At 39.6% G+C, this 27,799-nt stretch overlaps 2 protein-coding genes across 3 annotated transcripts; both read left to right on the top strand.

The window, feature by feature from the left end:
• The first annotated feature begins 308 nt into the window (after nucleotides 1-308).
• On the top strand, nucleotides 309-14,322 carry LOC131961103 (NACHT, LRR and PYD domains-containing protein 3-like). The gene is made up of 9 exons (XM_059326372.1): nucleotides 309-335; nucleotides 1,469-1,577; nucleotides 1,684-1,707; nucleotides 1,814-3,578; nucleotides 3,758-3,931; nucleotides 4,104-4,277; nucleotides 4,366-4,539; nucleotides 11,079-11,125; nucleotides 13,415-14,322. Exons 1-9 carry the CDS (start codon nucleotides 309-311, stop codon nucleotides 13,957-13,959), a joined length of 3,039 nt encoding a protein of 1,012 aa, XP_059182355.1. The 3' UTR covers nucleotides 13,960-14,322.
• Nucleotides 14,323-17,782: 3,460 nt separating this feature from the next.
• Nucleotides 17,783-25,868, top strand: LOC131960849 (angiopoietin-related protein 5-like). Of its 2 annotated transcripts, none has more exons than XM_059326122.1 (7): nucleotides 17,783-17,897; nucleotides 18,507-18,581; nucleotides 19,331-19,358; nucleotides 19,440-19,531; nucleotides 20,288-20,405; nucleotides 22,485-22,670; nucleotides 25,143-25,868. In XM_059326122.1, the coding sequence occupies exons 2-7, from the start codon at nucleotides 18,513-18,515 to the stop codon at nucleotides 25,439-25,441; spliced, it is 792 nt and encodes a 263-aa protein (XP_059182105.1). In that variant the 5' UTR covers nucleotides 17,783-17,897; nucleotides 18,507-18,512; the 3' UTR covers nucleotides 25,442-25,868. The 2 variants fall into 2 exon arrangements, with proteins under 2 accessions (XP_059182105.1, XP_059182104.1); XM_059326121.1 differs by lacking the exon at nucleotides 17,783-17,897 and adding an exon at nucleotides 18,263-18,336.
• The last annotated feature ends 1,931 nt before the right edge of the window (nucleotides 25,869-27,799 follow it).

The raw sequence follows: 27,799 nt of genomic DNA, 5'->3' as shown, positions 1-27,799 counted from the left end.
ATCTATATTATGTGTAATTTACATTTACATTTAGTCATTTAGCAGACACTTTTATCCAAAGCGACTTACAGGAAAAAAAGGGGAACAATCAAGGTATAGTGCAATAAATTTCCATTTTTTGAATTGAATTACTGCTTAGCTTGGCCCCCCGGCAAAAATTATTTAGTCCTTGACAAAAGTTTTCCCTCCATAGCATCAAAGCTCTGGAATTTAAAAAAACATTTTTTTTTTACATTTTAGTTTGTAGGTGTTGAGGCTCTAGCCAGTGCCTGTTCATTTAGCCCCAGGGTCATCAGCAAGTACTTTAGATGACGTACAGTCCGTCTATGCAGCAGGTCTGTTTTTGTAGCCTTCCTCTGCCCCTGTGGGACTCCCATGACATTTAATACCTGCTTTAATTTTGCTTTTTCTCTTTCTCTGGTGTTGTTATGAATAGATCAGTATACAAACTGCTATCATGCCTCATATCTGTTAAGTTAAATAGGTGTGGTAGCAGTCATGTGAACCACAGCAAGAATGAGTATATACATCTATTTTGTTTTCTACGTATGAGGCTCATTTAAAATTCTGCTCTCACTCTATATATTTTTTTTATTTTCTTAAGATGAGTGTATTCATGTTAATTGATAATTATAAGCATGTTTAACTTATTGAAAGTTGTGTTTTATCTGTGGGGAAAAACAAAAAAAATCCTAAAATTGAGACGATGATGATAATGGCCAACAGTTCAATCTATAAGTGTTTTGTGTGGTGTCTGAGTCTGAGAAACAAAAGGAGGGTAAAAAATAATTCCATCATTCTTTCCTAATGCCCTCTAACCTGCTGGTTCCCTGAACTTAAAACTAGAAGCTGACCTGCTTGAGTCAAAAAGAAAAGATGCTTCACTAACCTGTCTGTGGTTTAATACAGTTTGATGCCTGCAAAGACAAATTAAATGTTAAATTTCCATCGTCAGGTATGTCACCCCCTTCTCCTGTTTACACACACATTCATACAAAGATACACACATAGAGACACTCACACAGGCAGTACATCCAAGGACCTTCAATAATCTAATGAGCAACACAACACCCCCACCTAGTGGACACACAAGCACACAGCAAACCTACAGTGTTTATTGAATCTATTCTCAGACATATAAAATAAACACAACCTCGACTTTATCCAACTCACTGCTCTCTACTTTAACACTGTTTTGTTATACCTCTAAAAAGTGTATTTTAAATAATAGTAATTAAAACATGTAGTATATGGAGACCTAAAGTTTATGACAGTATACAGTCGACCAAAGATCCCCACAAAATATTTCAAGCAGTTTAATAGACTATGCAACAAATTCCTATGGAACAATAAACGACCCAGATTAAACTTGAAAAAATTCCAGAGGCCAGTGGATCAAGGTGGACTGGGGGTCCCGAAATTGCTTTTCTATCATTATGCATTCAGCCTGAGACACTTCTCCTGAGAGAGCACCCCCGTGGTTCGGCCTGTCAAGCCTGTCACTGTCACGCTGGATATATTGATAAGGATGAAACTCAATTTGTGGGCTGAAACACTAAAGAACAAGTATGATGAAGGTAAAACCTCTAAAAAGGACAAAATCTGACTGTTTCATTAGTTTTAAGGCTAAAACTAGCTTGGCCACTTAACAGCAACAGTATCTCTTCTTTGTTTCTTTATCAGTTCCAAGCAATCAAGCGGGCAAAGGTAAGACAAAAAGGCACCCACACACAGTCATGGCAACAAGTTCAATGTCTATACTTGTATGGACACAATATTAAAGGTATAGGTATTTTTTTTCTTCTTTGAGCAGAAATCAACCACCACATAATCAGAGAAAAACTTAAATCCACCCTGAGGAGAAAGTACCAAAACATTTACGAGGGGAATGCAGATGAAAGAGACACCGTCTACTTGAAAAAAATCTACACAGAGCTGCACGTGATCGAAGGAGCCCGGGGAGGCTTCAATGAGGAACATGAGGTCCGACAGCAGAGGTCCAACCATGTGATGACAGAGGAAACTTCCATTGAAGTGAGGGACATCAAACCCAAGCCCAACCAAGAGAAGCGAATCAGAACTGTGCTTACCCAGGGTATACCTGGATCGGGTAAAACTGTCTGTGCACAGAAGTTCACACTGAGCTGGGCAGAAGGAGAGGAAAATCAGGACATCGCCTTCCTCTTCCCGCTTTCTTTCCGTGAAATGAATCCCAACATTGGTGAGAAGGACTACAGTCTGATGCAGCTGCTCCATCAGTTCTTCCCAGAGATGAAGCCCCTTGAGACTTTGGGGACAGAATGCAAAGTCCTCTTCATCTTTGACGGCCTGGATGAGACTCTCCTCCCCCTGAACTTCAAGCACAACAAGGTCTTAAGAGATGAGACGGAGCCGGCCTCGCTAGATGTGCTGATCACCAACCTCATCACGGGCGATATGCTCGGCAATGCTCTCATCTGGATCACGTCCAGACCTGCGGCAGGTAGCCGGATCCCTCGAAAGCACATCCACCAGTGGACAGAGGTGAAGGGCTTTGCTACTGAACAGAGGGAGGAATACTTTAAAAAGCGTTTGCATGATGATAACCTTGCAGTCAGGATCATCAACCACGTGAAGTCGTCAAGAAGCCTCAACATCATGTGTCAGATACCAGTTTTCTGCTGGATCACAGTCACTGTAATGAAGAAAATGTTGCACAACAACGTATCAGGAAGCATGCCCAACACCCTGACCGAGTTGTACGCATATCTCCTTCTCTGCCAGACAGACCTGATGGTTGAAGGACACTACCCAATGGGAAGCGACAATGTCGTCTTGAAGCTGGCAGAGCTTGCGTTCCGTCAACTGGAGAAAGGCAAACTGATCTTCTATGAGGCTGACTTGAAAGAATGTGGCATTGATGTCAAAGAGGCTACTATCTACTCAGGAGTTTGCACAGAGATCTTTGTAATGGAGGGCAGAAGGAGGAGAGAAGTTTTCAGCTTTGTACATTTAACCATCCAGGAGTTTCTGGCAGCTGTATATGTCCATCACTCCTACATGCAAAGAAAAGAAAATGTTCTCCTTGGATATCTGAAAAGGATCTCTACAAGATGGCTCCCCAAGTCTGTGTTCAGGTTTCACAAGATTGCCATTGAAAAAGCCTTGGAGAGTCCAGAAGGCCGATGGGACCTCTTCCTTCGCTTTCTCCTAGGACTGTCGCTCAAGTCGAACCAAGAGCTCCTGGGTAGAATATTGTCTTTGGAAGCCGAAGGCGAGGAAGCCGAAAGCGAGGAAGACTTGGCGAAAACCATCCAGTTTATCAAGGAAAAGATCAAGGAGGAACCAGAGTCCAAGCTCAACCTCTTCCACTGCCTGAGTGAGCTGAAAGAGTTGTCCTTGGTGCAGGAGATCCAGAGCTTTATGAGTTCTGGGAGGCTTGAAGCCAAAAAGATGGATCCGGTCCAGTGGTCTGCTCTTACTTTTGAACTGATGACATCGGAGGCAACAGGGGAAGAGTTTGACTTGAAGAAGTACATTAGATCAGAAGAAGGGGTAGTGAAGCTGCTGAGCGTTATTACTTCCTCCACACGTGCTCTGTGAGTTTACCTACATGATAATGCGTTCCTCTTGCTTGTTGGTTTTAGTTGCCCGGCATGATGAAAATAAATTTATTTTTCTGTGTAGTTCTACATTGTTGGACCTTGGTCCGAGAACTTGTCACCCTGCAATAATAGAAAATGTTTTGTTTGTTTGTTGTATGATTTTGTTTTTCTAGGCTAAATCGCTGCAACATAACTGAAAATTGCTGTGAAGTTTTGGCCTCTGCACTGAGCTTGACCTCGTCTCACCTGACAGAACTGGACCTGAGTGACAATAAGCTGAAGAATTCAGGGGTGAAGCTGCTTTCTGTTGGATTAGGGAGTCCACATTGTAAACTGAGAAGTTTAAGGTCTGTAACAAATGTTAACATTATTTTCAAATTAACCCTGTATGGTTGAAAGACTTTTGGTTAAGGTTTACTGTTGTTTGCTGTCCTAATTGTTATGTAATTGTATAGCGCCTGCCTGCTATTCTTTAGTTCAGATTGTTCAGAGGTGCTTTCTTTTATGTCCCTTTTTCAGATTACATAAGTGTAAACTGGAAGGAGACTGCTGTAAGGCACTGGCTGTTGCTGTCAGCACAGAGTCTAACAGACTCAGAGACCTGGACCTGAGTGCTAATGACTTCCAGGAAGCAGGAGTGAAGGCTCTGTGTGTGGGACTGAGAAGCCCCCACTGCAAACTAGAAACAATGAGGTTAGACCCTTTTTGCTGACAAACCCAAATCACTTGCTTGGACTTAAATTTAAGTTTTTATTTATTTTTTGTGTATAAACTTTCGCAGGTTAAATGAGTGCAAGCTGAAAGAGAACTGCTGTGCTGATTTGGCTTCAGTCTTGAGTGCAAGCACATCACAAATGAAAACTCTTGACTTGAGCAACAACAGCCTGAAGGATTCTGGTGCATCTCTCCTCAATGCTGGACTAAAGAGTCCACACTGTAGACTGGAAACACTGAGGTCAGTGAAGATTATCACTCACTCAAGGGCTAGAAGATTGTTCCTTTAGTGCATAATGAATCTTGCACATGACATGTTTAATGCTGATATGTTTTATATTAAAATATATTTTAATGGTGCACATTTTTAACCTATAGGGGACAGAATAGTTATAATAAAGCAAGCCAAATAACAGATATAGAGCATCACACACATTCTACCGGATGGAATTTTCTCTTCAGCTAGCTGCTAAATGTGACCTGCTCCATCAAAATGAGTCACATTGACCCCGAAACACATTTTGAGATTTTGATGTGTATGTAAAGAGGAGACTCTTAGCTTCATGTCAATACCAACATCATGTTTCTACACCAAATATCCCATGAGATATGACCATCCAAAGTTCGACTGTTATCAAAAGTTAGTTTTGAGAAAAAGGGCTTTAAAGAAAATTATACAGATTCCTCCATGTTTCACAGGGATTTAAACACATTTATTAAGACTAGACTCCAAATGAACACAATATTTTTGGGTCAAAGGTGATACCCCACATCTGTATGTGTAGTCTACTCATACTGTCACACATACACATGCACGTGACCACGTGCACGTGACCTCGTGCACGAGCACATACACAACACAGTACAGGCCTAGAAGCCCATGTAGACAAGTATCCAAAACATATGGAATACAATAATGATAAAATATGAACAAATATACTGTACATATGATGTAATACAGAATGTATGATGGGTATTTAAATATAATAATACTTTAAAAATATTAATATAAAGAACATTTATAAAATCTTAAATATTGAGCCACATGCACACATGTACTTACAGTTACTTACAAGTGCATATCCATACAATTAAAAATATATATACAGACAATGGCCCTTTTAATATAATAATACAGAATATATTTTATATTATTTCATATTTATTTATTATTATTTCATAATTAAACTGCCACATGCATCAAGGAAGCAAGTAGTCCTGGTGTTGCTGCTTCTCACACAGCATCCTCTGACAGAGTCGTATGGAGCTTCACAGGATGGACCAAATGTTTTAATCTACAAAATAAAATAGCATTAATAAAAAAATGCAGTCATCATCACAAACCTTTTGGGCTGGCTAAATCACATTGAATCATGAGGCCTGATCATTTCTGTATTATTGCTTCAATATGATCAGTGTATTAACTGATAGACAGACTGCACAGGATTTAATACAGCCCCATATTCAGAAACATAACATATTTACCACACAGTTTATGATTCACCATATCAGATCTTTTTAACAATACTTTTACTATACATTAACCATACTTTAGGCTGTTTATTTTGTTATAGCCTAAAGATCTCCTCACCTTTGTGTCTCACAGCAAACCTGTCTCCTACAAATTATGTTTGTATATTACTGTTTAATAATTAGCCTCAGTTATGTGGTGATAAGGTAATCACTGCCTGGATTATGTTCAGAAACAATAACAACAATTTTTTTGAGTGAATGAAACACTGCTTTTCCTCATTATGTTAATAAATGCAATTTATAGGAGACAGTAGACACCTGAGACACACACCTGACACGCCCACACCTGGGCTAACGTTACACACTGCTGTTATCACACAGCATTATTAGCTGCTTTCTTAGCCTGCTCTAGTGATTTTATTAGCCCTTACTAACAGAGAAAAAGATGATCGTGTAGATAAAGTATAAGCACTTACCATCAGTCATCTCTTTAACTAGGTCGCGTCTTCTCACGTCTCCGGTGAACAGCAGCTAGCAGGCACTGCTGTTGTGAAGTTTGCGGCTCCGCTTGTACTCCCGAGCTATCGCAGTCTCTTTAACATTGTCCTCGTTTAGATAACTACAGTCAGAGACATTGTATGCTACCATCGGCTCATCCATGAGCGCAATATCTTCCTCCTCATCTTCCTCCAACTCACTCTGTCCGTCACTATCTTGGCTAACGTTAGCCGGACCGTCCGCGTCCTAGTCGGAGGTCCCGCTGTCTCTCTCTCCTCTCATCTCCTCACCTACCGGTGCGGTGAAATAGTCCGTAATTAACTCTGTCCAGTTGTCATCACATGTAGCACCTCTATCTCTGATTAAATTGAAAAGTTTTGCAATGTTCTCCTCACATTAATCCATCTAGTTAAGCCACTATCTGAACCACGTCATCCAGCCTTGGTCTGTGTGCCGCGAAAAACTTTCTGACAACGTTACATTTAAGAGCTTAAAAACTATACTTATCATTTGAATTTCATATAAATGTTAACATTGTCTTAAAGCTGAGACTTTATTTATTCAGAAACGCATAAAACCCCAAAACAGCCCAAAATCACTTTTTTCATGTTTAAACGTGTTTTTACAAGAACGGGCGGTTGCGACTTCCGACTAATTTTGATGGAGCACAAATGGTCTTTTATTTGGTGCTGGGCTGGTAAAGTGAACAGTGCAGTGGTTTAATCAGAGCCTCTTTGTAGAAATGAGTAGTAGACTGAAGCATACAACAAATGTGTAGATCATGAAACCATAATAAGCTGCTAAAAGAGGCTAAAAAACGTATGTAGCTACATGTAGAAACTCCTATAAAATATGAATATAATAAAAATGTTGATTAACTCCAAAGCTGCGCTAACTTGAATTTATGATACAATTAAAACAATAAAACAAGTGGTACTGAAAGGTAAGCTAAATTGCTATCAATTTAGCTTACCTTTCAGTACCACTTGTTTTGTCTATTTTAAATAAAAACTTCAAACTCCTGGTCTCCTCTGGAAGGTTGTGAATCTGGATTTCGGAACCACCACCTCAGGGCTCGTAATGGCAGATTGGTTAAAGAGAGTTAATTGGTATAACGATAACGACGATCTAATTTAAAATCACTGTCCATCTTAAAACCTAAATTTGACACAGTTGGTCTTATAAAATCTGCCAGAGGGCCCAAGTCAAAAGGAGGGGTCACACAAGAGCCACTAGGGCCAAACACTATCACTTCTGTCTTCTTCTCATTAAAATTTAAAAAGTTCAAGGCCATCCAGGCCTTGATGTCTTTGAGACATGACAGGAGCGGTGTGAGGGAGAAAGCATCTTTTTTCTTCAGTGGCACATATATCTGACTGTCGTCAGCATAGCAATGGAAAGGGATAACCTATGACCTGAAAACTTCAAACACTCCAAAGGGAGGAAAAACTACACTGGTGTTAAATGTGCAAAATAACACACACTCCTAAAAATCTGAAGCAACACTAAGCTATGAAAAGGTACAAACAAAAAATCACACATATTGAGGCAGAGAATAAAGACTTATGCTGGGCTTACACCAAAAAATTTCCACAGTCCCAGACTAAAACCTGAAAGTCTTTAGTAAATCTAGGAGTTTTACTGGAGTCATCTCCATTGTTAAGTTTAAGGTAGTAATCTGCTCTGTTTCATATCAGTCTTTTCCTATCAGTCTTGGGTTTGGATCATATCAAACGTGTTTGACATTATCTCAAGTCTCAGTGACGTAACACAATCACCAACCAATAGATGAGCGGGGGAAAGGTCCCCGGTATATTTACCGGTATATTCCCCCATATATTTATGGCCACGAGTGGGGTTTTTGGGGGCACGGTTTCTTAGTAAAGAGAACAGTAAGGAGACCCAGTTAAAATGTATAAGTAATGGATACATAAATAATCAATAGTTAATGTATGATTAACTAAATGAAAGTTGATAGAGCTGATACATATATTTATTCAATTAAATAAATTATAATTAAATAGGCTATAAATGTATATCATGAATTCATTTCTAAATGTTCCTTTCCTTTATTCTTCCTTATATCTATTTTTTATTGTAAAATAGTCAACTTTTCATGTCAGAAAAACAGAAACTCCTTTTCTGCTTTGTGAGGGCTTCTTCTCCTTCTTCCTTTTTTCTCAACACAAACCACTGCACACACTAAAGCAGCTGGAGCCAAAAGCTGCTTCTCCTCCATTTTGAAAGGTTTTACTAAGAGCATGATGGGAAAAAATTGCATGGTGGCAAAAACATGCTAAAAGAATCTAGTTGTAGTCTTGTAAATAGTGACCCTACAAGATTCACTAATAGTGCAGCAAATAACCAAAACAATCGTTCAGTTTGTGATAAAAGCCTGAAATTTGGTACACATATAGCCAAAGGCATACCGAAAAGATTTGGATATGGAGGCATCATGAATTTTCAACATGGCGCCCATGGCAGCCATTTTTCAAAATGGCCACCAGCAATGCCTGTTTTCTTATGAGTGACAGACATAATGTGATATTTTAGACATATTTACCATATATTGTACTTGGTAAATGTCTATAGGATAATTGAAAAGTATCATTTCATATTCAAGATGGCCGCCATTTCCCAAGATGGCAGCCGTCACTTGTATGACGGTCTGATATGTATGATGGGGGAGGTCTCCGACTGGGACAGAAGAGTGATCTGCTTCCATGCCTGGAACAAGTTCACAGTGCATACTCAGAAAGTCCAAAGGATACCTGTGCCATTGTAGATGGGGCAGCCATCATCCAGATGCTGAAACCAAGTTCAGTAAAAACCTTCAATGACTATGCCCATGGGATCTTCATTCCATATCTGACCAGAAAACTTGAAAGTGTGTCCAGGCTTGATCTGGTGTGGGACCTCTACTTGTCTGATTCTCTGAAAGCTGCTACAAGAGCAAAGCATGGAACTGGGATTCAGAGACATGTGGTAGGTGATGTAGCCATTCCCAGGAACTGGCCAAACTTTCTGAGTTGACAGCAATAAGACAGAATTGTTTGCCTTTCTCTCAAAAGCTCTGCTCACATCGTTACTGCAGGAGGATAGACAGCTTGTTATCACTAGTGACATAGAAGTCCTTAGCAAGCCACCACTCCCAGATAGGTCTTCGATTGCTCCTTGTACACATGAGGAAGCCGATAGTCGCATGTTATTACATGTAGCCCATGCAGCAAGAAATGGCCATCATAAGATCATGATTCAAACAGTTGATACTGATGTTGTGGTGCTAGCTGTGGCAGTGGCTCAGACTCTACAACCAGAAGACGAGCTTTGGTTGGCTTTCGGAACTGGAAAGAGTTTCCGATACTTAGCAGCCCATGAAATTGCAGCAGGGCTAGGACCTGAGAAAGCACGTGCGCTACCACTGTTCCATGCAGTGACCGGTTGCGACACTGTGTCAAGCTTTGTTGGCCATGGGAAAAAGACAGCGTGGGCTGTATGGACTGTGTTTCCTGAACTTACGCATGCCCTGTTGAAACTGTCTTCAGCCCCAACTGAGATACCACAAGAGGTAATGGCCACAATTGAGAGGTTTGTTATCCTACTCTATGACCGAACCAGCACATGCACAGAAATAGATACGGCAAGAAGGAAGTTATTCGCCAAGAGGCACAATGTAGAATCAATCCCTCCAACCAAGGCTGCCCTGGAATAGCATGTCAAGAGAGCAGTATACCAAGGAGGTCATGTGTGGGGTCAAGTGCTGGTGTCAACACCAGAACTACCTTCACCGTGCAAATGGGGTTGGTCAAAGACATCTGAGGGAGACTATGAACCCTTCTGGACATGCCGACCAGATGCAGGCCAGTCCAGTTATGAACTTGTCTCTTGCAAATGTAAGAAGGGTTGTGTTGGGCATTGCAAGTGCAAAAAAGCTCAGTTGCAATGCACTGCCCTCTGCTTCTGTGAAGGCGAGTGTGAATAGTCTTCCTTGTGATAGACCCTAGATTTGGCCTCACTTAACATATGTCTTGTGAGATAGAGCAAATATTCTCAGAAATTCTACATTTACTAATTCAAATTATGCATCAAGAAAAATGTATAATTTGACACAGAGTTTATGCGTATCTAACCAGTCTGGATACAATGGCGGCCATTTTGAATTTTTAATGAAAATGTCTAATCCAAAAAACACATTAGCAAGCACTTATGGTAATTAATTAATCGAATTCTGTGTACAATGTCACATTATATCCATCTCTCATAAGAAAACTGTTGTTTCTGGTGGCCATTTTGAAAAATGGCTGCCATGGGCGCCATGTTGAAAATTCATGATGCCTCCATATCCAAATCTTTTCGGTATGCCTTTGGCAATATATGTACCAAATTTCATGCTTTTATCACAAACTGAACGATTCTTATACATATTGGAGTTAAGCTGCTGGACTATAAGTCTTTGTAAAATCTCAGTGTGAGACTAGGCTGGGACTAAAAACTCTAAACACTTGTCTTTAGATGTGAGCTGCTCGTCTTCCAGGAGTCTTTTCCAAATATTTTCAGAGTCTTCTGGTGTATAGGTAGCATTTTGTAAAGCAAAAAGCAAAACAAGGACCACACATGGACTATGGCTGGGGTGCACACGAAACAAAGGGAGAAGCAGACTATAAAACTATAACAGGAAGTAGTACATTTTCACAATAAAACCAGACAAAAACCCAGGACAAGACAAAACCTCACCACGGTGTGACAAATTTATTATAAAACCTCATAATGTATTTATTAATATGTGTATTTATATCATCCTTTCTACAGTGTGGAACACAATGCAGAGTGCTACCTGAAATCAACACTGAAAAACTGTAAGTAGAGTATTTTATATTTATACTATTTTATATATACTTGTTTTTAACTTGACATGTTGTATTTTCATTAGTCCAGCAGATGGCAGGATAGACATCTATTTACAGCTGATATCGTGAGCTCTGTTATTCTGATTTCTTTCTTTCTGTAGTTCTTTGTGTCTTTCTTTCTCTCTCATCAGACCCTGGGATCTGTGTGGTAATTTGTGATAGTTGAAAAAAATACAATTGTGTTTTTTTAACACAATATGCACCACAAAAGCACATTAAATGAAAGGGATCTTCACCTTATTATACTGTTGAGCATAGGTGTCATTTAAGCTTCTCCCCATCACTTATTTAAATGGCTGATGTGATCCTCATCATTTGTTTGAAAAGTTCTGAAAAACAAAACACAGATAAAAGTGTGGGATATGTTTTGAATGTGCAAAAAGATTAAAACATGAGCAGAAATCTTGGTCAAACACATATGAGCTATTAGTCCAGGGATTATAAATGCTATAATTAATTAATGTACGTACATAACTGCCATGGACACTTCTGCTGTCATTCTATTTTTACTTCTGCTATGACTATAACCATAATTCATGTTACTTCCATCACTTCTGCTACTACCACGGTCATTTGACTTAATCTACCAGCTTCACATCTACCTTCATTCATCACAGACTGTAGGGTTAGTGCTATTAGTTGTGTTTCCACTAGGGAGAAAAGTCTCAGGCCACACCCTCTCAAAAGTCCTCTCACTCAGCATGTCTCCATTACAAAAAGGCCCTCAGAGGGATTTACGAGACTCCAGAGGTTATGTATGGTTTTCGACTGTTGCGTAATCGCTTAGCGACAGTTTCGTCCGTGACGTCACATACACGGTGGATTAAACAGGGGAGACAACTTTGGCCGGCATTGCTAACTGTGCACAAGCTGATCATAAACAAACCAGCATGGCTAATTATGCACAGCGTCTCTGCTGATCATAAACATTGTGATCTTAATTAACCGGCATCGCTAACTGCACAGAGTGTCTGGTGCTTGTTGTAAACCAACAGAGATCGCTAAGTGAACACCTCCTGCAGCAGCAGCACATACACACTGTACTGCTACAGAGCTAACTGTTAGCCTATTAGCAATTTGCAGACTGGATGCTAAAGGGTCAACATCCCCTCTGGCTCTGCAGCTGGGAGAGACTGCTGCAGGAGGACTGTGCCACTTCAACTCGGTCTTACTCTTCTTAACGAGCTGCCGGCCCGCAGCACAGTAAGAAGGAGTCTACAAAAATCTCCAATAATACCAGAAAAAGTCGCTGGATTTGTCTCCAGGCGCTTTCTTGAAAAATAGTCGCTAAGGGGGTCTGAAAAGTCGCTAAATATAGCAACAAAGTTGCTACGTTGGCAACACTGCTTTGCCGGCTTTTACAAATGGCGTGTGTTGTTGTCATGTAGAGTACTACGTCATATCCCGCTTAGTGATCTATCCAATCAGTAACCAGGCTTTTTTCAGGGGAGAAAAAAGAGCCTGCTCTTCGACAGGGACAAAGAAAGTCCCAACAAAAGTCTGCTCTAGACGGCTCGTATTCAAATTAGGGGCGTTTCGGCGAGTGAGACCCGCCTCGTTCCGAGTATTGGGCTGTAGTGGAAACAGCCCTAAAATTGTTGTCCTTGTTCATCTTGTTCTTCTCTGTCTCCCCTCTCACAATCTCTCTACTCTATTCTACTATGTTGTTCTATTCTGTACAAACAACATCTATTGCACATCTGTCCATCCCTCCTCTGTTGCTCTCCCTGAGGTTTCTTTTACTGTTTCCCTGTTAAAAGGGCTTTTGGCCGCATTGAGGGTCAAAGGACCCTGTACAGTCTGTAAAGCCCTTTGAGGCAAATCTGTGATTTGTAATTCTGGGCTAAATTAATAAAATAAATTTGAATTGAATTGAAAGAGGTTACTTCCCCAGAGACAGGACACAAAAGAGGATGGAACAATAAATCCTTCCTACGTACGTGTGGACTGGAATAACATGAATCTACTGGAGAATATATATTTGAAATGCCTTACAGCCTTACTGCAAAATATTTTATTATATATTTTTTATGTTGAACTGTCACCTGGTGTTAATATTTTTTTCTTTGCATTAAAAAAAATATCTCCACCATAAACTGATGTGGAAAGATTCACCAGATGTTAAGTGTTTAACGCTCAATTTCACTCTTATGGGTTATATGGTCTTGGATCTCATATTTTTCTGATATAAGAAAAAATGCTTCAAAGAAAACCTAAATAGACATGTATGTGTTACAGATGCATGCACGCTGGCGTTGGACACAAACACAGCTGCCAAGTCTCTCTATCTGTACGACGATGGAAAGCGGGTGACGTGGGTCAGGGATAGCCAGCAGTACCCAGATCACCCCGAGAGGTTCGAGAGTGTCTCCCAGGTGCTGTGTCACCAAAGCCTCACCCAGCGCCACTACTGGGAGGTGGAGTGGCGGGGACGCTGGGTGGATGTGGCCGTGGCGATGAGGGGGATCCGTCGGAGGGCGAGCTCTCACCTCTGTGGGTTTGGCTCCACTCACCAGTCCTGGAGTCTGTACTGCTCTGAGGATCACTACAGCGCTCAACACGACCACCAGCCTGTGGAAATACCAGCACCTCCGTCTCGCTCTCACAGGGTTGGGGTGTACCTGGACTGGCCGGGTGGCACCCTGTCCTTCTACAGCGTCTCTTCTGGGACCCTCAGCCACCTTCACACGTTCTACAGCACCTTCACTGAGCCCCTCTACCCCGGGTTTGGGATGGAGGAAGATGACCGCTCGGTAACTATTTGTACAGTGGAGAGTTTGTAAGAACTCATTCATGGATCAGCTTGTGCAGAAAGAACTCACAAACTTTGAGTGTTGTTTGATTTTCTGCTCACAGAGTGTGGTAGCAGTGCTGGGGAATGACGTGATGAAAAGAGTGATAAAAGAGAATTTTGAATGGTCTCTTAGGCTGCTGTTAGGACAGCATATGCCAAAAATGAACTTAGTTAATTTATTTATATTGGACAGGTTTTTAATGTAAAAACAACAGCATTCTGGACACTTTTGATCTGTGAAATAGGGCTGGGCGATTTGGACCAAAAGTCATATGCCGATATATTTAGGCTGAATATCGATATATATCCTGATATTTTTAGTGCAAAGTGAGAGCAAATGTTCAGTCAAAGTCAAAGCCAAAAATGAAATGTCATAAGTAGTTTTATTAAAACCTTTTAAGTGAGCATTATTACTGTATAAGAACAGGAGTAACTTAAAAAAAAAAAAAAATCAAAGCTCCATAAAGTGCACATTTGAATAAAAAAACATCTTAAATAAAAATAGCCTATGAAAGAAAATAGGCCAATCTGTGTCTGTTCCAGCCCCTCCCCTCTCTGTGCATGAAAGAGGAGGGGCAGGGGCTCGAGAGCATGGGGAGCTGCTCGTGATATGCACAAGTGTTGCTCAGGTTCGAGGCGTATGATAACCCCGACACGGCCTAACTCATTCATTCATTCATTCATTCATTCATTCACTCATTCGTTATCCTTAATCGCATATCTGAACTCGGGTCATCTAACCCAGGGCTGTGATTCATATATTTAAGACTTTCTTTTATACTTATCAAACATTGAAGACAAAATATATATTTCTATATTGATTTAAAAAAGGATCATGTAATGGTAGCATCTTTCATTAAAAAGGTTTCTGTAAAAAACAGCCAATTGTAAAAAGGCATCTGTCTTCCAACCTGTACATAAATGTACCACAGTGAGACACACATATGCGCTTTTCGAATGCTGCCAGTAAGAAGCATCAAATATCATCAACCAGTGGACAAAAAACATTTTAGAATTTTTGTGCTACAATGATTTCCTCATCATGACGAAGGAAATAATGGACTTATACATCTGATAACTAGAAAAGGCACTCCCTGGATGTGTCTCCCTCTCTCCTCTCAAAGAAGAGTTGAATCTCACTGAGTTCTTCTCACAGCCAAACTGTCTGGTCATGATGGTTTGTCTCGCTGAACTGCTGCGGCCTGCCTGCCAACCCTTTTCTTTTTACACTGTGTTTTCCTTTCATAATGATCGTTAATAAAATGTTTTATATAATCTTATTGTAAATGTTGGTTATGTTGCTGGTGTGATGCTGAAATGACTATCAACACATTGTTTTTAGGGTCTATCTTTGCTTGGAAAATCACATGGGGGAAAAAAGAGTTACCTGGTGAATCTCCTCATGAGGTACCTGAGCCACTGTGTATGCTCTAACCTGTTGACATGGGCACCTGATTGACAAGCAAGAGGTGCTGTAATGCACATGTGCTGTCAGACAGCACTGTACCACATCCATTCAAGATAACAGCAGAGATAAGAAACACACCTTGTATTCTGGTACTTTTGCGGATCAGAACAGTGAGGAGTCAGCAGTCAATGACAGTATAAAACAGCAAATAGGTTTTTCAAAAAAATTGAAAAACACATTCTCATCCCAACTTGTCAGATACTGACGAATTGTCAGGTCCTTGGTTGTCTGATACAGATGCACAAGACTTTTGGTGGGTGTGTCACTTTCAAATGTTATCTTTTTAAATCTTGTTATCTTCAGGAAATAAAACAACCTTTCTAACATTTGGGTAAAAGAACACTTAAAAACAAACACTTCTGCACCTAAAAACTGGATGCAGTTAGACAGGTTGACCCCAAATAACAACAGTGCCTCTTGGTTTCACACTTTAAACCATTCTTCTGGGTCCAAATCTGGGTTTAGTTTGAAAAAATCCATTGCCACTCCCACCCTAAACAGACTTTCCCACTCTTTGTATTACACCCATTATCAAAGCATCCAATATTGTCGTGAATGGGTTTACATTGGACCTAATAGAAACTTGGTGTGTCTCATACAGAAGCAAAAGGGTCCCTTGTGCAGTTGTATCAGAGGCTGGGGCATGACACAATGTCAATATCTGACGAGTTGGTAGTAAGACCGTACTGAACGGCAACTACAGCAGCTGTTTACAATCCAAAGTTTAGTCTGTTTCGATCAAACTCTGGAGCAGACTGAGGCCGCGTTCAGACTGCAGGCGAATCTGATTCAAATCAGATTCCTACTCAAATCCGATAGCGACAACAACAACAACAACAACAAACATGATGGAGGCAGGTCACCTCAGTATATTGGCCTTATCACTGTCCAGTCGAGGTAGACGCACCAGGGGAGAAACTGGGCGGATGGACGCCCCCGTCGGGCCCGCATGAGTCAGGCGCGGCTGCCGGTGGACTCCTCGTCTCTGTGATGCCGGCGCTATGCGTGCCGCGTAGAGTGACGTCACGGACAGTCAAAACCGATCTGAGTGTTTGAAGCGGTTCAGACTGAGACACATCTGTCCAAATGCGATCTGAAACTACCTCCCGAAGGTGGTTTCCATCCAGTTTGCAAAAATCGGATTTCATGTGATTTGTGACTGTTCAGACTTCAAAAGAGCCATGCAGTTCCAATCTGGATGGGTTAAAAATCGGATTTTGGCTGGCAGTCTGAACGCGGCCAAAAACAACTGGTCTGAGACCAGTTGTACACAGAGCGACAGATGCAACATGACTACGAGAGGACTGACTTGGACTTCTATCCGATGTTTGCTTGACATCTGGGCCGTGTTCAGCTTCATGTTGCTTTGTTTATTTCCGTGTTTACATTTTCTTCCGCCAACTTTCCAACCTATAAGAAATAATACTGCAAGTATATTTCTAGCCCTCTGAAAAATTTTTGCACTGTGAAAGCAAACCAGACTAAATACAAAACGAACCAAAAGTATCAATTTTTACTCTGATTTGGACTAACCAAACGGCAAATTTTTCTTTTAGGTTGATTGGTCCAATAGCATAAGAGATAAGCTGCGGACAGACGGACAGACAGATAACACATGCACTCATGCGACCAAATGTATGACCCCCAACAAGCTTACACCTGCCAGGGATAATAGTTAAAAAAACAGAGCAAATCCTTATTCCCACCACAGATACTTGTAAATGAGGAGAGAAACAACTTTAACCTAACAGCAGAGATAAGAAACACAGGTATTTACTCACCTTGTCTTCTGGCACTTCATCAGAACATGTCAAGGATTGATTTAATCTGCAGATGCCCTGCTTCAAAATGAGACCACATTTTTCTATGGATGTCAGTTTCTGAGTCATGACAAAGGCCAAAATGTGGCCTGCAACAAACTAGGTAAAGCTTGTTTTAAGAGTGAGTGAGGAGTCAGCAGTCAATTACAATATAAAACAGCAAATAAGTTTTTCAAAAATTTTGGAAAACACATTCTTATCCCAACTTGTCAGATACTAACAAATTCTCAGGTCCTTGGTTGTCTGATACAGATGCACAAGACTTTTCTTTGCTTCTGTTTTGGACATGTCACATGGTGTTACATGGTGGCTTTTCATAGTAACACTTCCGTGTTCACAGCAAATGTTATCTTTTTAAATCTTGTTATCTTCAGGAAATAAAACAACCTTTCTAACATTTGGGTAAAAGAACAGGGTTGCACAAATACTTCCAAACTTAAAACCTGGATGCAGTTACACAGGAACTGTTGTAATTTGACCCCAAATGACAACAGTGCCTCTTGGTTTCACACTTTAAACCATTCTTCTGGGTTTGCTGGCACTGTTTAACATTTTAGAGAACCATGAAGTCACTGAAATTCATCCTCTGGACCCACAATTGCCAAGAGAAACAGCCTTTCTATCCTGCATGAGGAAACGGTGAGTAAATGGCATGCAGAACAGGCTTCTTCCAGTTCTGGCACTCTATCATGTTTTCAACAAGCAGCAGGTATTTCTTGTTTGAGTCAGCCTTGGAATCTTGTTTGACTTGAGCTGTTTAGTCTGATGGTAAAAGTCTGAGTAAGATGCCCATAAGCACTGCCGGCCACATTTTAGCACAGCAGTGTTTAAAAGTCACAGCTGTTAAGAAAAAAGCCGTGTGACATACTTTGTAAGAAAAAACAAGTTACTTTAGAGGAGTAGGGGGAGCTAGATGACTGGCTCTGTTGTTCAGACTTTGGTCCTGCTCAGTGTGCATGGCAGGAAGTGACGGCATCTGTCGTAAACATGAAGGAGGTGTGGTGGTTTAGTTGATGAGAAAGTCTGCCTTTCCTGTTGTGGAATTTGAGTTAGCATACAAGGTTCACCTAACACACAGGTAAGTGCTACAAAGAATTATTATATTATTGCTGGCTGTTAATGGTAGTATCATGAATTCAAGTAACACTGTTGTGGAAGTTTAGTGTTGACTAAAAGATGACATTTCTGTATAGAATGTTTTAAAAGAAACATTAACTCTTAAAGTTGACACGTCACTTTTAAATTCAGGTCAACATGAAGATTCCTGTTGGGTATTGTATGTTCATCTTGGCATTTCTTGTGAGCTGCACAGAACAGGCTATGGTAATAAAAACTACCTGCTATTAACTCTTCTCCTCATAAAAGCATAATGCTTTCACTTGAGAAACAAAATATTTGCCCGGATTTTCTGAATTAATGGAATAATTATTTCTGAATTCTAAGTGAAAGGTTTTCATGGAATAAGACTTCTGCTCTTGTTTTTCTACATTAATTTAATAATTATGTCAGATATTTTTTTCATTAAAAACCTTACTCAGAATTATGAAATAATTATCTAAATTTTTCAGAAAAACGGGGCAGCATTTTCAAGAAAAAAAAGAATTCACAAACACAACTAAAAACTTTTTTCAAAATTCTGAGTTAACTAACATTTTAATTCAGAAAACTGAATTCTGAATTAATGAGATTATTATCCAAGTTTTTCTTAATGAGACTATCTCTCGAATTCATGAGATAATTATTTTATTTATTAAGAAAAACAAGATTTTTTTTTTCCTCATTAAAAACATTGACAGGATTCTGAAATATTTATCTCATCAATTTAGAAAAACTGTGAAAATATCCATTTTTCTACGAAGAAGAGCTTTGTCCGCTTTTTTTGTCATTATTTTATTTTTTCCTTTTTTTCCTCAAGTGAATGCATTACTGTCCTGTACCTCTTCACCCTCTTTTCTCTTCAATATGTTTCAGATAATTTAGTATTCCCCTCAGTCTTGGCTGTATTTTATAAATCCCTTTTTACAATTCACTTGTGAAGTCTCACTTTAACTCCTTTTCTACGGTTTTACTAGACGAAACCTTCAAGACTTTCTTCTCAAGGTACGGTGAATGTTATTATTGCACACATTCAGATTTAATGTTGCTTATGTAACTCATGTTTTTTTCTCATGCTAACCTTAGGAACAGACTGCACACAGATTAAGGCTCTCTCACCACAAGCATCCAGTGGGGTTTATGTTATCCAGCCCTCCAAATCCAAGGCTCCATTTAAGGTAAATAAAACATCTGAATTAAAAGTAGAAAGCATGTATTGCTTGTTATTGACTTTCTAAGCTACACCCCTTTATTACTGTTGTCACCTTGTCAATACTACCACAAAATATTTTCTGTTGTGTCATGTTTTACTGAAATGTATTTCATTTTGCGTCTCTTTGTAGTTGTTTTGTGACTCATTGTAATTGTTTTGTATCTCATTGTAGTTGTTTTATGTCTCTTTGTTATTGTTTTATGTCTCTTGTAGGCATTTTGTGTCTCTTTGCTATTGTTTTGTGTCTCTTTGTAGTTGTTTTATGTTTTTTGTTATTGTTTTGTGTCTCTTGTAGGCATTTTGTGTCTCTTTGCTATTGTTTTGTGTCTCTTTGTAGTTGTTTTATGTTTTTTGTTTTATGTTTTGTGTCTCTTTGTAGTCATTTTCTGTCTCTTTGTAATTGTTTTGTGTCTCTTTGTAGCTGCTGTGTGTCTCTTTGTAGTCATTTTATTTCTCTTTGTTATTGTTTTGTGTCTCTTTGTAATTGTTTTGTGTCTCTTTGTAGTTTTTTAATGTTTTTTGTTATTGTTTTGTGTCTTATTGTAGTCATTTTGTGTCTCTTTATAATTGTTTTGTGTCTCTTTGTAGTTGTTTTCTTTCTCTTTATAATTTTTTTGTGTAGTCGTGTTTTATCTTTAGGTCATTATGTTTTTCTGGTAGTGTGTGAAAAGAATGGAAGCTGTTTTTCTTCACATGTATGTTTACTGGACTGCCTGCTCAGGTGTTCTGTGAGATGAGGACAGATGGAGGCTGGACGGTCTTCCAGAGGCGGAGTGGAGGAGCACTTTCCTTCAACAGGAAATGGACAGCATACAAAAAGGGTTTTGGAAACTTGACACGTAAGTAAAAAAACTGGCTATGTTTGTTGATGGGTGTGGGGCAAAATCTAACTCGGGACGAAGGTGACACACCCTTCTTTACACAGTGATTATAAATGCCCAGAAGGGTCTTAGTCTTCGGTCTTAACTCATAATGCATATGAAAGCTCTCCTCCAGAATGTCAGAGTGAAGAGTCGTAGGCCAACAGAATCCAGCTCAGTTAGATTTGATTACACTGTGATATCCGTGATAAACATGCAAATATTCTACCGCAAACAAATGTATGCAAATCCGGTTGTGGTGTCAACCATTGCTGAAGGAAATCACTGTGTGAACTGACTCACTTGCATTGTTGAATATTGATGCAGCCATGATGCACATGCACTATTTGGTATGATCACACCTGTCTTATGCTGCCATCTCCTGGTCACAGGCCTGTAGGACAACAAAACAAACACTCAGCCGAGTGTTTAAAGCTCATACAGCTTTGAAATGTTCTGTTTATGACCACTGTTGTTATTTGTATGAGATACTGCATGATTAAAAAATGTGTTTTAACAGCACATGGTGAAAAAAGATTTTAAAAGTTCATCAACAAGCGGGACAGTTACATCAAACACAACAAAACTACCTTTTCAGTTACAGAAAAACAGTAGAATACCAGTCATACAAATATGAGTTTCATATTTGTATCAGAGTATCAGAGTATCAGATTTACTAGGTTTAAAATGAATAACAAATGCTTACTGGCCGGTCCTACAGATGCATTTAAAACATTTTATTAATGTATTTGTTTGTACTTATTAATTAACTTATACTCAATTAGCATTGAGCTATAGGACTACCTGGTGCAATACAGTGTCCCTGTTTTACACCAATAAACCAAATTCATAGGCGACTTGACTGCGTTTGGTTTTCCATTTTATCTGACACAGTAGGTATAAAGTTCCCTTTATAAATCCAGGGCGCAAAGCAGCAATAGTGGTTATTTCGACCAGGGCTGATGACACAATGTAACGTTAATGTTTACACTGGTATCTATAGCAAGAGGTTTCACAATGTAGAGCAATGAACACATGTTGGAATAGACCAAAATGTGGCCTACAACAAACGAGGTAAGACTTGTTTTTAGCCTGGCTGATTGCAGGAAATGCCTTAGCTATATAAACTCAGCAGTTGCTGATGACTTACGGCCTCTACTGGCCGGTAGAGTGTAGAGTCGGTTAAGGGAAGTACAAAAAAAAAAAAACCTTTAAAAAATAAAATAAAAAAATAGATAATTAAAACAGAAATTATCTTCTTTTTTTTTTTTTTTACCCTCCTGTACTCCTTTTGACCCCAAATCATTTTCAACATATAATTAATATAGGTTAACTTTCATAGAATTTTCAGCATATGTGCCCCTCTGCATCCTTTATAGATAATATGAATTTCAACTTTCTACATACATTTTTACGTGTTTTATACATTTTTATAGCACCTATCTTCCTCACCCATGACATCAGACTTGTTTTAGGACATGTAGAAAAAAATGATTACAAACTTTTTTTTTTCACCTTTTAAGGCAACTCATGACAAATTTTTTTGTTTTTTTGTTTTGAAAACATTGTTCATTTTTAAATTACAGCAAAAAAAAAGTTAAAAAAAATTACCTATGGTCCTCAGGGGTCAAAAAGGACCCCAAGACATTTGACTGGTTTTAGGACATGTAAAAAAATAAAATAAAATAAATATATATATATATATATATATATATATATATATATTTATTTTATTTTATTTTTTTACATGTCCTAAAACCAGTCAATATATAATTTATTATTATTGGTCAATTGTAGGTCAATTTTATTACTTTTCATGTAATACAAAATTAAGGCCTCATTTTTAGGTTTGACTGTGTGCATGCATGTGTGCTTGTGAGTGTGTTTGTGTGTCCTTGTGAGAAGATATGTACCTGTGAGTGTGTGTTTTTGTCTGAGTGTGTGTGTGTCTATGACTCTGTGTGCCTGTGTGTGTGCGTTTGTGAGTGTGTGCATGTGTCTATTTGCAAAGACAAAAAAACCTTCAATCCTTTCCTTGTGCTCTACTGATTCCCTCAGATGACCACTGGCTCGGTCTGAAGAAGGTTTTCTCTCTGACCAAGAACAGGACCAAGAAGTGGACCATGAGAGTGGACCTGTGGGACCACGACAGTTCCACGAGTTTCGCAGAGTACAGACACTTCAGACTGGGAAATGCAAAAAATGCTTTCAAACTGCATGTTGGGAAATACAACGGAAATGCAGGTACTGATGCCTTTTCTCACTGTTCCTCTTTCCATTATGCTTTTACCAGACACACTAAGGCTATCCCATTTATTTCACTTTCATTGATAATTTTAATAAACGTAAAGTAAAGATACGTAGTGCAGATATTCCTAGCATAAAGACAAGTCTGTGAGCACAAGCCAATAATAGAGGTTTTATTGTTTCTTGTTGTTACCTTGTAAATTACTTGTCCTGGACTCCATAATTAAAGGCGTCTTGTGGCTTTTTAAGGCCTCAGTAATTTTGTTTGAGCTTATGCTTCGGACAACTTTTTGCCTTCCTTTAAAGACCTTTGCTCCTTGAATCACATATAATGTGATCTTCTCTTTGACTCGAATTTCTGCCACTATATCTGCTTTCAACACAAACTCTGTTTAAGGTCTGTTTTCTCTGAAACAATAGCGCCCTCTTGCTCTTTGTGGTGTACAGCAGCTTCAAAATCAGCCTTCATACCAAAGTGTAGAGCAGCTTGAGGCTGACAGTGCTGTACTATCATTCTGTTTCATTTATATTTTAGACAGCATCCCAACTTTTTTGTAATTGTGTTTTTAAAATGACCTAATTTGTAATGTGTCTATCTTCACTTACAAAAAAAGATGCGTCCATTTGTATTGATGTAACCTCACCGGCCACATACTTTCATATATCCTTTACTTTGGATTGGATGTTAAGCAATTTATCCACTGAAGAGCAGCTCAGCTCAGCAGTTCCTAAAGACAAACACGGCGACAGTGGAGGAGGTCATAAGACTGTACCTCGAGGGCCAAAGCGTAGACAGTGTTGAAGACAACTGTTGTCTGTGAGGCCAATAAATAAGTCACGACATGTGGACGGGTACTTTTTTTCCACTAATATCTGCTCAAAAAGTTCCACGACGATCTGTGGTTGTGTCTGACCTGAACTATTCTAGTGTTGGGAAGTCTTTTCACTGACTCAGGTCACTGACTCTGGAACGGTCGATTGAACAAATCTTTTCTTAAGTCATTTTGTTCATTTTTTTTTTTGGCCATTTTTCAAGGCTTTATTGATAGTGAGACAGATAGAAAGGGGGTGACAGAGGGGAGGACATGCAGCAAAGGGAGCTCAGGCCGGATTCGAACCCGGCTCCACCGCAGCGAGGACTGTAGCCTCTGCACATGGGGCGCCTGTGTAACCCACTACGCTACAGACCACCCATTTTGTTCATTTTAACTAGTGCAGCACCCACAGCCCTTTGGCTCAGCTACCTGTCACATGACAAATGAACGGCAGACACAAACCCGACAATCTATTATGAGACGAGTCGACTCATTTGTGCTGCTCAGCCCACAGCCCTGGGGCTGATGACAAATGAACGAGAGATTGAAATTTGAGGACGCATAGTTGAGTTCAATTGTTTCCTGTCCTGACTGAGCCGATGCAGCTGCCATGTGATGACGGAACGTACTGCGTGAAAATGAACGAATCACTCACTGAGACTAGTGATTACTCCCCAGTCATATAAAAGATTTGTTCAAAGAGAACGAAATGTTCACAAACAAAACACTAAACTATTTGTTACACTCGCCGCATGACTTCCAGTCATATTGCTGTTTCTTTTGTGTCCGTAAGCTTTTAAAGAAAACATGCAGAAATTCAGATGAAATGAATGCAGAGCACAGACAGAAGGCTCCCTCCACACCCGTATATATATCTAGTGTAACTGTATCCCAAATTGGACACCGTTCAGCTAAGATTCTATCAAAATTTCGCATTAACTACCAATATAAATGACCATGTTATGCTTCCAATTAATTAAATGGTGTGAAACTAAAGTCTAACTTCTTATCTTTCGAACCATGTATGTTAGATTGGGTTTAGCAGAGTCGGCTAAAGGACGCTAACGCCGGTAAATTAGCCGTGCGCTTTAAAACAGTGGGGGCTGCTGAGTTTTTAGGGGGAATTTGGATATTTCTGGGTAAGCCAAATAAATATCACCATCATCAATCATCGTGTGTCAAAACACACCCAGACTGTACTTCTGTCCTTCACAATAAAATACACTAGAGTAAAAATAAAGATGTACTTTTATGATCGTCGCCTGAGTGTCACCCAGGCGTTCTCACTGCTTTCTCTCATCAGAGTTATTTTGGTATTGTAATTAGACATGTAAATCTCCATGTAAATAAATTAAATTTCACATGTAGATTGTTAAATATGTATATATCAATTAAACCTACACTGGTGGTGGCTATCTTATTCAAAATGACCGTGAAAACACCAGAAAGTGCGGCATTGCAGATGTGTCCGACTTGGTCTGGTATGCCCAGTAGCTTATGGTGGCTAATGTTAGTTAATGTTGTTAAACTTAAACTATTCTTGCTGACCTTATTACTCCTGTGTGCTTGTACTGGAAATTCAAATTGTCTTCATCTTATACCTGTCGAACATTTTAAAGGCACTCTTTGAATCCTAAACTTACTTTGTCCAAAGGTGATGCTATCCGTGGAGCCTACACAGGCATCAACCAGAATGGCTTCGGCTTCAGCACCATCGACAACGACAATGACGGCTGCAACCCTGAGTGCATCTTCGGTGATATTGCTGAGAGGGAATGTGCCTCTGCAGACGGTGGAGGTTGGTGGTACAGCCGCTGTGGCTCTGCCAGTCTGAACGGCGACTGGCATCCTGCTGGGGACAACATCGGCTGGGCGTCAGGCCTCCACTGGCACACCTGGAAAACTGTGCCTTATTCCATGAAGGCCACCAGAATGATGATCAAGTCGGTGTGAGAGGAGTCAACCCACAGTTAACTCTGTTCTCATTTTTTATATGAAAACCATTTTGTTTCTATGTTTGGATACTGGTAATAATGTTTATTTTACACTTCTTTGTGCCTTTAGAGAAGGATTTTTCTTTATTATTTGCTCGTTATTGAGGTATTCCTTTTTAAAAAAAGAATAAGGATGATGATAATGAAATGACTTGCAGGTATGCCTAAAATAATTGAATTCTTACAGTTTATTGTTACATAAATCAGCAAAATATCTGAAGGGTGAACAAACATGGAAAACCATGGAAGGCGCTTAACGCTGGATGCTAGGGCTCTGTCATATGTTTTTATTACTTTTCATGTACTACATCACTTTGCAAAGGATTTTATTGAATAGTGTGCATTGTTTGTAATGGCTAAATGAGTATAAATACATCTTCACTCAATGCTTTTCCTTGTGTTACTTGTGCAGGTCTGCATATTACCGCAGACAAACTACTAGTATTATGAACAATTATCTTTATGCGTTCATTTGTTGCGCAAACAGTGAACAAGTTACTGCCTGTTTGACAGTTGCATCATGTGTGATTCTGATGAGTAAGTTACACCTCAGACAGGACATTGCTTCCATCGCTTCCTGCTGTCTATTCAGCTTAGTCTTCTGAATGCAAATTTTTATTCAGTTGGTAGATCAGTCACCCATTGATCGGAATGCCAGTGGTTCGATCCCTGACCATGGGTATCCTTGGGCAAGATACTGAACCCCTAATTGCTCCCGATGCTGCGTTCATCAGTGTGTGAATGAACTCCCAATGGTGGCAGGTGGCACCAGTGTGCCCTGGTAGCCTCGGCCACCAGTATGAATGTGTGTGTAAACAGGTGAATGAGCGCAGTCTGTAGTGTAAAGCGCTTTGGATAAAAGAGCTATATAAGTGCAGTCCATTTACCATTTATTTTAGCCAAGTCAGAAAGCTGCTCATAGCCAATTATGTTTGCCTTACAGTGTTTGCACTAACTCCCAGTGATTTTATCCTCTACATCAGCACTTATGGACAGCCGCTAGACCAATCAAATGACTTGGTTGGAAGCAACATTAAATGTCAGAATATACAGTAGATGAGTGAAACATCGTATCCATCATGGTAAAATCAGTTTTAACAGACTCCACTGTGCAGCCTGTGTGTACAACTGATTATTTGATACATCTGCAGGTGTTTTATACACCAGACAGCAAGGTTAACAATAATCGAATAACAAGACATATAAGCAAATGGGAAATTTACAGTACAGTAGCCTTACACAAACTGACCAAAAAACAAACAGAACTCACAAAAAAAACTGATAATAGTGAATATTAAAAGTCTATGGAAGCTGCAGCAGGTGAAACAAGCATTGTCAAGCTACAGTGAGTAACTAGCCTGCCACTTGTCATAGAATTAACAGCAGAATAATACATCCATGCAGAGAACAGCCAAAAACGTGCATATTATAGAAAAAGAGAGAAGGCACAATTTAAAAAAAATTTTGTACACCATTTTATATTTTTAAAAGACCACCAGGGATTATTGTCACAAACAGCAGAGAGAGCAACCACCTGGATCACACAATGTCGTAGATGTGTTTGATACGGATGATTTTTAGTGTTCTTGTCTTGCATTGAATAACTGGTTAATTAAGATATCTTTTTTTAAACTGCGCTGAGGTACCATAGTGCTGACCATAACCCATAATGACGTGACCCACTTTAATTCATTTTCATGCATTTTTTGTACTTGTCACTAGATGCTGACCACACCCGAGTGCAACTCCTAACGCCCACTCAGGCAGAATAAAAGAAACATCAGAACATGTATCTTTTACAATATGAGCTTCAAGGAACTCTGTACTCTTGAGGCCGCACACACAGCAGCAGTTTCTCCTCTGCTCTTCTCTGCTGCAACTACTGAATTATCACCTCTGTTTAGTTCCATTCTCACAGTTTCAGGACTTCCATATAACTTTTGTTTTATACTCTGTAACTGACTTGAAATATATATAGGCTAGAAAAGTCCCTGGGATAAAAAGAATACTTAAAATGAAATCAATTAGCACATGGAGTAACCAGACGCACGGTGAGATCGCTCTCCCAGACAAACCGCAATTTACACCCAAACTAACTCAAAATCCAGTATTGGTAGATAAAAAGGACAGATGGATTGGGGAAGATCACTTAGAAGCCAAAAAACCGAAGAAAAAGAATCTACAAAACCGAAAAACACGACGACAGCCAGAGAAAGTGTCGACAAAGCGGACCAAGCTGCGATGGCGCCCGCAGACATAATTAAGGCGATTAACGATCTCAAAATGGATCTAAAAGGCGATAACAACTCTTTGCGAC

The sequence above is a fragment of the Centropristis striata genome, chromosome 22, assembly GCF_030273125.1.
Source record: "Centropristis striata isolate RG_2023a ecotype Rhode Island chromosome 22, C.striata_1.0, whole genome shotgun sequence".
NCBI lineage: Eukaryota > Metazoa > Chordata > Actinopteri > Perciformes > Serranidae > Centropristis > Centropristis striata.
The sequence above is the reverse complement of the archived record's forward strand: the minus strand, read 5'-3'. Positions and strand labels throughout refer to the sequence as shown.

What these genes read in the sequence shown, in the direction of transcription:
- LOC131960849 (XM_059326122.1), top strand. Translation starts at nt 18,513, where the DNA reads ATGAAGATTCCTGTTGGGTATTGTATGTTCATCTTGGCATTTCTTGTG. An exon ending in GGGTTTTGGAAACTTGACAC is followed by an intron (nt 20,406 to 22,484) that starts GTAAGTAAAAAA and finishes TGATTCCCTCAG; the next exon opens with ATGACCACTGGCTCGGTCTG. An exon ending in GAAATACAACGGAAATGCAG is followed by an intron (nt 22,671 to 25,142) that starts GTACTGATGCCT and finishes CTTTGTCCAAAG; the next exon opens with GTGATGCTATCCGTGGAGCC.
- LOC131961103 (XM_059326372.1), top strand. Translation starts at nt 309, where the DNA reads ATGACGTACAGTCCGTCTATGCAGCAG. An exon ending in AAAGAACAAGTATGATGAAG is followed by an intron (nt 1,578 to 1,683) that starts GTAAAACCTCTA and finishes TTTCTTTATCAG; the next exon opens with TTCCAAGCAATCAAGCGGGC. An exon ending in ACTTCCTCCACACGTGCTCT is followed by an intron (nt 3,579 to 3,757) that starts GTGAGTTTACCT and finishes TTGTTTTTCTAG; the next exon opens with GCTAAATCGCTGCAACATAA.